We start from the raw sequence: 11,414 nt of genomic DNA, 5'->3' as shown, positions 1-11,414 counted from the left end.
TGTGACTCTCTTTCCTTGCTGATCAAAAATACCACAAAAGTTTAAACCATCTTCTGGGCCAGTCTAGAAAATCTCTCAGAAAGGTCTCTTCTTGTTATTTCACCTCAGCACAGGCTGGCTGGCTGGAGCTGGCCAGAAGTTAACCTTCAGAATGAGCCTTATTGGAACCCCTCAGGACCCTGGACGGTCATGCTCAGGTCTTGATGACAATGATAGCCACCATGTTCAGCATGACAGAGGCCAGAAGTGAGAAACAGACCCTTCAGTTCCAAAGGGAAGGGGAAGAGGGGTTGCCTCAAAGGTAATGGGGGGCAGGGAGATGAGAGGAGAGAACAACAGTGAGTTGACATAAACACATGACTATGGAATCAGAAAACTATAGCTGTGGAGAAAACACTTCCCTTAGAGTTACTGATTAGAAACAGTAGTATTCCATCTACAGAAGGGGAAAGTGCCACTCTGCAAGGAGAGCCTGCAATTGGGATGGCCGGGAAGGCTTAGCAAGGCACACGCTGTGGTTTTCCTTCTCTGTTTGCTAGTTTATACAAACGCTTCCTGCAAACGGCCCTCTAATCATGTACGCATCAGTGGCTGACACACAAGACTTGCTGCAGACTACATTCTTGAGTGTGACTAAATTGCATACCACTTCCCATACATTTGTGGGGGGGTGTTCTCCTGCCGGGAATAAAAGATTTCAAAAATGTCCTTCTCAGTCATCTAGTAAAACTCGACACGGCATTACTAGATCACTTGATGAAGTCCAGTGTGGCGGTTCACGCCCTGGATTCCGGCACTCAGAGGCAGAGGCCTGAAGTGTCTGTGAGTTCAAAGGCAAGACGGGTCTACATAGTGAGCTCCAGGTCAGCTAGAAATGCCATGAGACCCTGTCTCAAAACCCATACAGCTGGAGATGGCACGGAGAGTAATGCTACACTTGCATAGGACCAGGGTTCAGTTCCTGCCACCTACATGGCTTATAGCCACCAAAACTACTGTTCCAGAAGTTAAGTCTTCTGGTCTCCATGGGCACTGCATGTATGTGGTGCACAGGCATGTATGCTGGCAACACACACACACACACACACACACATGCACACACACACATGCACATGCACACACACATACACACACACATGCACACACACACAAATAAATAATCTCTCTTTTAATCTCTTTTAATCTCCTGGTGAAGGAGATCCACCTCCAGTTCATCCACTAACAAGGGACTCCATCCCCATCCCTCCTCCGATGACCCACGCTTCTGTGACCTCTACGTGCTGGCTAAAGTGGGTCTTTTGTACGTCACAAACCTGTGTGTCACCTCCCTCCATGTGGGATGGTGGGAGAGAGGCAGCACACAAGCTTGGTGCTCAGAACACTGACTCCAACCCACTGCCCCACACCAGAGTCACACTTCCTGTCTAAGACGGTGCTTCCTTGCCCATCAGTCACAGCCCCAAGCTTGCCTGCCTCCTACTGATGCTGAGCTCAAATAGGACCACACATGCTGAAAGCCTCCAGGAATGTTTATTTTGTGTGAGTGCATATTGTATAGAGTGCGTGTGATGTCTGCACACATGTGTGAGGCTGGAGGAGGATGTCAGGTGTACTGCTCTATCCGTCTCTCATCTATTCCTGGAAAACAGCCTTCCCCTGAGTCTGGAGTCAGCCTGGTAGCTTGGGGGAGTGTCTTAGTCAGGGTCTCTATTCCTGCACAAACATCAGGACCAAGAAGCAAACTGGGGAGGAAAGGGTTTATCCAGCTCACTTCCACATTGCTGTTCACCACCAAAGGAAGTCAGGACTGGAACTCAAGCAGGTCAGGAAGCAGGAGCTGATGCAGAGGCCATGGAGGGTTGTTTCTTACTGGCTTGCTTCTCCTGGCTTGCTCAGCCTGCTTTCTTATAGAACCCAGGACCACCAGCACAGGGATGGCATCACCCACAATGCCCCCCACCCCCTTGATCACTAATGGAGAAAATGCCTTACAGTTGGGTCACATGGAGGCATTTCCTCAAGGGAGGTTCCTTTCTCTGTGGTAACTCCAGCTTGTGTCAAGTTGACACACTAAACCAGCCAGTAGGTTGGACAGGGGTATGTCACAATGTGACACTGAGGAGGCAGAGACTGGCATCCGGGAGTTGGATTCGGTGCCTTGCCCCCCCCTCCTGAAACACTGGGATATCAAACACATCCCACTCAGGGCTCCACGCCACTTCAGTCACTCTGTGCTTATACGGAGGACAGCGGCAGCGTTTGGGAGAGACCACAGCAAATGCCGTCTCAGCATTGTGGAGATCTTTGATGACGTCAGCTTCCTACTACAGAGTGGTCCTCTTGTGACAGCGCTGTATAAAATGGTCCTTGAGCCACGAGCACAGGCTATGCTGTTATCAGAGTGGGACAAAGATTACATCAAGGAAGCCATCTGTGCCGCTGTGGTGTTCAGCTTTGCCCTCTCTGGGTCCTTTGTTGAGCCGGTGACAATAGACACTGAGATAGTGAGTTTGATGGGATTCCAGTCACCTAGGATACGAACACCGGTGGGGAGTCCTTGAAGGCGCTTCCACAGGTGTTAAAGAGAGACTCACCCAGAGCATGGTTTGCACTAGTGCGTGGTTGAATAAAAGGAGGAGAAGGACAAAGCCCAGTGAACACATCTTTCTCTGCTTTTTGCTCTGCCCTGTGGACGAGCAACCTCACTTTCTCACTCTGCTGCACGAGAGCCGCACTGGCGGACGCACCTTCCCGGCGTGATGAACTATACACTCAGACGGAGATGTCTCCTTTGGCCCTGAAGTTTTCCTGTGAGGCACCTGGTCCTGGAGAGAGAAGAACTAACTCAGGCTTCATTACATGGAGGAAGATGCTGCACGCACACCAGTCAGCTGCTCCCCCCACCCCCCACAGATAATTCCACCCCAAAGCAACTAGAGTAAGAAGCTTATCAGTTGACTGGAGACCTGACTACCTAAGCATTTACCTCAGGTGCTGCTGTGCCCTTCAGTTGAGTCAGTTGAGTCATGGATGTTTTCCCACCTGTCATCAACATACCACCCCATATCGAGAGCCAAAACTCTGCAGTGTCGGTGATTCTGCAAGCCCAGCACAGGACACCACAGACACCCTCTCCTGGTATTGACTGCATCACTGCGTGGAGCTTCTGGACTCCACATCTGTGCATCATGAATGACGTTTAAATAGAATCTGTGTGCTGTCTTGGTCAGTTTGGAAAATTGGCTATCCCACAGCACGTCCCCTTAAAAGTTTAAAGCTATGGAAAGTCGCCTAGGCCTCATTGCACCTATAAACCCTGGTCCTCAATGCAGACTCAATGTGACAAAAGTCAGGCTGTATAGAATCTACACTAAAAAGCCATGACACAAGGAAGTGTCCAGTACTTGGTAGAATTCGGTGATTAGAGCATTGGAATATCTCGAGTCTCCCCTCAGGGGAGATGGAACCCCAGTGCAACTGAGCAAAAGCAACATATCAGATGGTCCAGAAGGAGACTACACCTTCCCTTCCTGTCTAGCAGATAGCCCATGTTAGCCCCACTCGTGTAGAACATGTGCAGCATGGTAAGACTGTCCCTCCAGGGCCCTAGCTCTTTATTCACTAAAGCAAGTTCTTGCCATTCAACATGTGTGTGTGTGTGTGTATGTGTGTGTGTGTGTGTGTGTGTGTGTGTGATACCAGGTTTCTTCCTTTTTCCTTTCCCTCCTTCCCTCCCTCTCTCCCTTCCTTCATTTTGTTTGTTTGTTTCCAGTACTAGGAACTAAACCCCAGAGCCTTGAGCATACTAGAAAAGACTCTACCATAGAACTGTATCCCCAACCTAGATATACAATATTTTTACCATGTTCAGATGCTAAACTCAGGACCGTCTGCATACCCGGAGAGTACAGTACCACTGGGCTACAACCCCAGCCCTTGCTCTTGGTTGGTTGGTCAGTTGGTTAGCTGGCTGGCTGGCTGGCTGGCTGTGAATTGAGCCTTCATAAACTCTACGTAAGCGGTTGGTTTTATGGCAGAGAAAAACTTCAGAGCCATGAGTGTTCTAGGCAAGTCCCCCACCAAATTTGATTTATATATTTAGCCTAGAAGTATGAGGTATTCTGAGAGTCACTGGCGAGCAGTACCCTCAGCCAGATATTCCTTTTGTCTGTGCAAGGCATTCCTAAGAGCAAATGACAGTTCCTTCTATGCCCCAGAAACGTATTCACTACTAGTGAGCTAATAGAAATAAAGTGGGGTCCAGTCAAAGCCTTAGGGTGAATGGGATAGATGGCCGTGAATAAGAACAGGCTGGACTCCAGAAGCCAGATTTGGGGTGGAGGGGAGGGCTTTTGTAGTGTGTCCTGGGTTTTGTTGTTGTTGTTGTTTGTTTGTTTGTTTGTTTGTTTGTATGGGATTTTATTTTTAGGAGTTCAGATTAACTCTGATCAAACTCCCAAGACACACTACCGTAGACAGGAATGGTGAGGCCATGTTAGCCTGTCAGGTCTCATGCTCTAGTCTAGCAATACTGACGAGCAAGAATGTGAGCTCAGTTTCTTCTCCGCATCACCGAGAGGTAGCCAACAACAGAGTCTCCTTTGCAGTCACCCTCTATCCAGCGTCAGTACCCTCTTACCCTGTGTACATTTTGGACAAGCATATGCATTGCTCCAGATGGGTGCATAAGCTGGCTTCCCCAGACGCTGCACCCGAGTAAGGGGTTCTTACGCAAGGGTGTGAGTGGGTGTGGGTTTGCTTTCTGACGGTGCAGGGGTCAAAGCTCAGCAGAACTGTGGTCCTGGCTTCACCCTAGCTCCTGAGGGGGAGCTCCAGAGCACAGCCTGTACTGTAGAGTCTAACCCCATTCATGGGCACAGACTGCTGGATCCTGAGCGCTAAGGGCTAGGGGTCAAAAGGGCAATGGAAGGCCACCAACACCCACCATGGTTGCTCTGCTGATGGGGCTGCTCAAGATGGTGAAGGGCATGGCTGTCATCCCAGTGCTGCCTTCACCAAGGGCATGGTGGCATCTCCAGAGGCCTCTCGGTTTCTTCGTATTCAGAAATGGGAAAGAGAAGTGGCAAGAAAGGACAGAATCGTGCTCAGTCCCCACACTGAGAAAGTGGCAGTTTCACTCAGGGATGTAGCAGGAGAGTGTCCCTGATGAGCCCTGAGGCTGTCTCCTTTCAGAGAAGATTAATTAATGTGAATGTACCCCTGAATGACCACCGTGCTGAGCACCCTGTCTTACTGCAGTTTCTCCAGAGACAAGGGCAAATGTAAGAAGACAAGCAGTAAAGATGCCCTGAGGCTCACATTCTAACAAGGTGACAAGGCTCTGCACTTCCACAAAGTGTTTTCCATGCAGGTTGCCTCAGGGAGGCCATGTAACCAGCCGACCTCATTTAACAGACTCTGGCATCCAAGAGCATTAGAGGCAAAGACGAGGAAAAGTGCCAGCCGTGGAGGTTGACCTTGAAGAACGAGGTAACCTCTATGGAGATCAGCTTGGCAAAAATCTATCAAAAGTATAAATACATTTCATCTGTGACCACAAGGTGGCCATCCTAGAATTTATCTGCAGGGATATATGCATGACATGGTATCTATATGACTTGCTCCACTGAGCCACCTTCCCTAAAATAGGGAAGAGTGAAACAGCTCAACTCATCAACAAAGAGCCGGGGAAAAAGTAACTATGGTACCCATAACACAAAAGAATGCTGTGCAACCAAGAACGCTGTGCTGAGAACATTTGGTATTGACAGAAATTTCTCCAGATAGGTGCAAAAATAGAAGAGCATCATACCCACACAGACACACACACACACACACACACACACACACACACACACACAGCATATCCTTTCTTGGATATCTGGAAGTCACTTTTTCATGTACCTGGAAAGGAATTTCCAACTCTGGTGTTCTAGCTTCATTCCTGTGGCTGTGATAAGATACCTGACTTAAAGCAACATTGAAGAGGAAAGTGCTTCTTCAACTTACAATCCCACACTACCACTGAGGAGAAGTCAAATGTCCAGTCACATCACATCCACAATCAAGAGCTGAGAGAAACAAATGCCACAAGGTTGCTGGCTTTCTTTTTAGCCATCCTTCTTAATTCTTCTGTAGTTCAGGGTCCAGCCTAGGAAATGGTGCCACCCACAGTGGACTAAACCTTCTGGTCATTTAAAAATCAAGACAGTTCCACACAGACATGTCCACAGGCCAACCCTATCTAGATAAATTCTATGAAGACTCTTCCAGAGATGATACTAGACTGTGTCAAGTTGAGAGTTAAAACTAGGATACATGTGTGTTACCTGTGGGTAAGGAGGGAAGAAGATAAGGCAGATGACCATGTAGGTGGTGGTTAGAGTTCTCAACACATGAATCTATAAATATGTCCCCCAAAAGAGTGAGCTAAAAATGGTCACCTAGCTAAAGGTAAAGTAAGAGTTTTGAAGATAAATATGGGGAGCGGGGAGATGGCTGGATCTTTATTTTATGCTTAAGAACTAAAACATAACCTTGGCCAAGGACAGTGAGGCTTACATCTCAAACACCATCTGGCCTTTTACTGAAACATTTGCTAACCTCAGCTTTATAATGTGTTCATGAAATGGCTGTGACCATGCCCATTCATTAGTTTCTAACATTGAAGGATTTTTGTCTTCGCGAAACAGGCTTTTCTGTCCATAGTGCATAGATAATTCATGCACCAAAAGAAAGAGACTGGATTCTGTACCAGTTGCCAACAGGCCATAGACTCTGAGGGCAGATGTCTCAAGTTTACCTTTGAACTTTGTCCCTTAACAGCTGTGTGGGTTTCAACAATGTGACTCCTGAAAGTCTGTTACTCACCTGTACAAATATTCGAAAGTTTTCCCCTTAATGGAGTTGTTTCAAATGTCAAGCATCTAATATCAGCAAGGAGCTTAAACATATCTCTTAATGTTATCATCTAATGCTTTAATTGTTTTTAAAACAGGATGATGATCAGCTAAATGTATTTGGAGAAGACACCATGGGAGGTACGTTTCCTTTGCTAATCAGACCGCGTGGTTTCTAATGTGCTTTCTTTATTTAATGCCAACCAAGGAGATTAAAAACAACAATAATAGAGTTGGTCCCCTGGCCAGCAAATATGAGTTACCTTGCAAGTCTGTGGCTTACTGCCTTCTTGGTCCAGAGGAGGAACCAAGAGACTCATTACTGTGAGATGTATTTTCTAACATTTCACAGAATGTGACTCCTAAGGTGCTCAGTGGATGCTCTGGTCCAGATATTTGGGATGTATCCATTGTCCCATTCTGGCTGGAAGTCACATGTGTTACATTGTAGCAAGGCCCCACAGTAAAGAGTAATGCTGGCATGTGTTACAGTGTCCCAAGGCCCCATAGTAAAGAGTAATTCTTTTATGTGTTACATTGTAGCAAGGCCCCATAGTAAAGAGTAATGCAGGCACATGTTACAGTATAGCAAGGCCCCACAGTAAAGAGTAATGCTGGCATGTGTTACAGTGTAGCAAGGCCCCACAATAAAGAGTAATGCTGGCACATGTTACAGTGTAGCAAGGCCCCACAGTAAGGAGTAATGCTGGCATGTGTTACAGTGTCCCAAGGCCCCACAGGAAAGAGTAATGCTGGCATGTGTTACAGTGTCCCAAGGCCCCACAGTAAGGAGTAATGCTGGCATGTGTTACAGTGTCCCAAGGCCCCACAGTAAGGAGTAATGCTGGCATGTGTTACAGTGTCCCAAGGCCCCACAGTAAGGAGTAATGCTGGCATGTGTTACAGTGTCCCAAGGCCCCACAGGAAAGAGTAATGCTGGCATGTGTTACAGTGTCCCAAGGCCCCACAGGAAAGAGTAATGCTCTTCACCTCAGTAGTCTTCAAACCTAACTGGAACATAAAAGTTCTGCAGTGGTGGCAACAGAGTCCATGGGGTTTATCTGAGGTGCAATTATTGTTAATTGAGCTGAAAACATAATTCTTTTTCCCAAATAGCAGTGGCTGAACTACAGCATCCCATGGGGAGCCAACCCCAAATGTAGCCTTCATTATCATTTTCATCCCGTTCAGAGTTTCTCATAGGTCTAGAGAGCATGTGCCTAGCAGCCTTGGGTTCAGAATCTAGGCTCTCGTGACCTCGGTGTGATGGCACACACCTGTAAGCCAACACTCAACAAGTAGTGACAGTATTAGAAGTTCAGGATTATCCTGAGCTACACAGCAAGTTTGAGGCTAGCCTGGGGTAATGAAACCCTGACTTAAAAGCAGTTACTTAAAAACTAAAATATCCACTATATGCTAGCTATATATAGAACTAAAAATAGATCAAATTCTCTGAATTTAATAGTGTTTATAAAAGATGAGCTTATAACCGCCTAGATTAATAATTATGTCCTGTCTACTTGGTTTAAAAAAAGACGTTGACATGGTTTGTGGGGAAAAGTTTCATAGTATTAGCTGTAACTCACACAGCTGATTTGGCTTTTTAAATAACCCTAGCTCTTAATTCCCCATTGATCCATGAAGGGCTAGATAAACTGTTATTCTGTGAGAACAACAGCAGGATGTGAAAATAACTGTCACCAAATAATTGTGGGGATCCACAGGGAAGGCACAGAATCACGAGCTGTCATAACTCGGCCCCTGTCCAGAACCAGCTCTGGATTTGGGATGGCTGGCTGCTGGATTTATTCCTACTTATAAGAACAATACACCCACTTAGACATATTTTAAGGTAGAAAACTAGAACCATCTAAAACTTTACAGCCACTGTACCTTCCACGCCTAATAGTCTAGCACACCTCACTGCAGTGTGCTGTCTTCATCCTGCTTTTACCCAGTTGGGAATCTGTGTTTGCGATCATCACACTTTTTCACACATTCACACATTGGTATATAAACATGTTCCCAGGCCATAAAAATTATATACCTTAGTGATTACTATTTTGTATGAATATATGATTAGCAACTAAAAAATTGTTGTTTCTTAAACTGAAATTGGGCATAGCCATATTGCCTCTCCTGAAAACGAAGAAAATAAGCACAATGAATGTGGCCTCCTTCCTGAGCTGCAAATATATTCAAAGCTCCTCAGAAGCTGCAGAACAGGTGAGGAACACTGTGTGTCTGACTTTAACAGAAAACGCCACACACCAGCTGGACCCATGGCACAGGCCAGTAACCCCAGATGTTCAGGGGGCAAGTTGGTAATATCTAGAATTCCATGCTAACCTGGGCTACAGAGTAAGTTCAAGGCTAACCTACACCACTCAGTGACACCCCATCCCAAATTAAAAAGTAAAAACAAAAGAACTGGGATAGGCTGGAGAGACAGCTCTGAAGTTATGAGCACTGGCTGCTCTTCCAGAGGACTTGAGTTCAGCTCCCAGCATACTTGTGGGGACTCAGCCATAAGTAACTCTAGTTGCCAGAGATCTGACACCCATTTCTGGCCTCTGTGGACACCAGGGACAGATATGGTGTAAAAACTTACAAGCAGGGAAAACACATAAAGGAAAAATGATAACAATAAATTTTAAGGTCTGGGAGTACAGCTCAGTGGTTGAGCCGTTGCTTAGCTTGTGTGAAACCTTGAGTTCTATACCCCAATAAAAACACACAATCTCAATCTCTTTCTTTCTTCTCTTTCTTTCTCATAGACTCACACATGCACATACACATACTCACACACATACACACATGCACATACTCTCACACATTCACACTCGCACTCACACATATATGCACACTCTCAGACACACTCACACATGCACACATATGTATACACACTCTCACACACTCACCCATGCACACACACTTACACCCTCATACTCACATATACTCACACAGAGGCACACACTCACACATGTGCACACATGCTGTCACACACACACACACACACACACACACACACACACACACCTCTGTCAAGTCTGTTGCTTTATGGTACTAGAAAACATGGCACTTATGTCCTTGCCCCTGAGGTCCCCATTTCAACACTTGGCAACCCCAAACCCTCATGGATCCCAGTAACTCCAGATGTTTCATGTTTTCCCTACCCTGACTCATTTCTCCTTACAGCAGTGGTTCCCCAAGTTCAGACCTTTTTCCTGTCATGATTATTGCCGTACACCTCTGATTCTGTTTATTGCTCATTTGGTCTTATTCTACAAACAGACTCATGATTATTAAATAAATGCAATTTTAATGGAAACTTTACATCACAACTTAAGACACAAAGTGGCATTGTCTGCTGCAGCTATAAACTATTGTTGTCTTCTAGACATCTTACTTGTGTACCAGACTCTCCTTTATTAAACAGGATGTTTGCAAATGCCAAAAATTGGGTCGGGGTGAGGTGGATCTAGGAGGCACAGGGGTAAGAGTGCAAATGAATACAATGAAATACATTGTGTGCATACATGTGTGTACATTGTGTGTATATCTGAAATTCTTAAAAAAAATAGAAACACTACACTTTTAAAGTGAACAAAACAAACATGTTTAAGAAAACTTATGGGGCTGGAGAGATGGCTCAGCAGTTAAGAGCATTGACTGCTCTTCCAGAGGTCCTGAGTTCAATTCCCAGCACCCCCATGGTGGCTCACAACCATCTGTAATGGGATCCGATGTCCTCTTCTGGTGTGTCTGAAGACAGCTACAGTGTACTCATATGCTTAAGTAAATAATTCTTCAAATAAAATAAAATATTGGGGAGGGGGAAGAAAACGTATGTGTAAATTTTAAGATTGGCCTTCTAGTCAGGTATGGTGAGAACTGTAATCTCAGCACTCAGGGAGCTGAGGCAGAAAGGGGGAGAATTTGAAGCCAGCTGGGGACACAGTGAGACCCTGTCTCAAAACAAAACAAAATGGTTGGCTTTCTTTGTGAATCACACTGTTTGATGGTATCAGTTTTACACTTAAGATTGATGGTGAATGTTAAATAAAACTGCGCCGCCTCGGTCTAGGGAAAAGGCCAACGAGGTCATTACCACCTGCTTTGTCACACTCTGCTTTTCCCCTGTGAACTCAACTTACCTTACTAAACAAAGCGTCAAGATGTAGGTTTTCAGAACATGAGTAGAACCTGGACTTTGGTGCAGTGTTTCTTGCCAGTAATTTAAGTTATTCTTATTTTAAAGGCTTCGTGGAGGATTTGAGGAAGTGTAAAATTATTTTCCTGATGGGTGAGTAACAGCTCTCAACTTTTCTAATATAGTCGCTAATAATATTGTAATAGCAGAAAAATTGCATTCATCTCTCATTCTGCCCTGCTTTGAAATCATGTTCCTCTTTTTGATCAAAATAATACCCCTGAGGTTTCCAGACGGTTGCGTGCATAAATATGCAATTTAACATTTTTTTTTTGCCTTGTTGATTTTCTGCAGAGAAA

The 11,414-nt window shown here is 45.5% G+C and overlaps 1 protein-coding gene across 3 annotated transcripts in view; it reads left to right on the top strand.

Annotated features, from left to right (window-relative positions):
* Ak5 (adenylate kinase 5) overlaps positions 1-11,414 on the top strand; it is a 184,133-nt gene that overhangs the window by 131,277 nt on the left and 41,442 nt on the right. For all 3 annotated transcript variants that reach the window (NM_001108951.1, XM_017591007.3, XM_063282309.1), the window contains exons 9-10: positions 6,998-7,040; positions 11,164-11,208. In NM_001108951.1, coding sequence (NP_001102421.1) covers positions 6,998-7,040; positions 11,164-11,208 — 88 coding nt within the window. The remainder of the gene's footprint in view (positions 1-6,997; positions 7,041-11,163; positions 11,209-11,414) is intronic.

The sequence above is a fragment of the Rattus norvegicus genome, chromosome 2, assembly GCF_036323735.1.
Source record: "Rattus norvegicus strain BN/NHsdMcwi chromosome 2, GRCr8, whole genome shotgun sequence".
Classification (NCBI taxonomy): Eukaryota; Metazoa; Chordata; class Mammalia; order Rodentia; family Muridae; genus Rattus; species Rattus norvegicus.
This window is presented reverse-complemented; position numbering and strand designations above follow the sequence as displayed.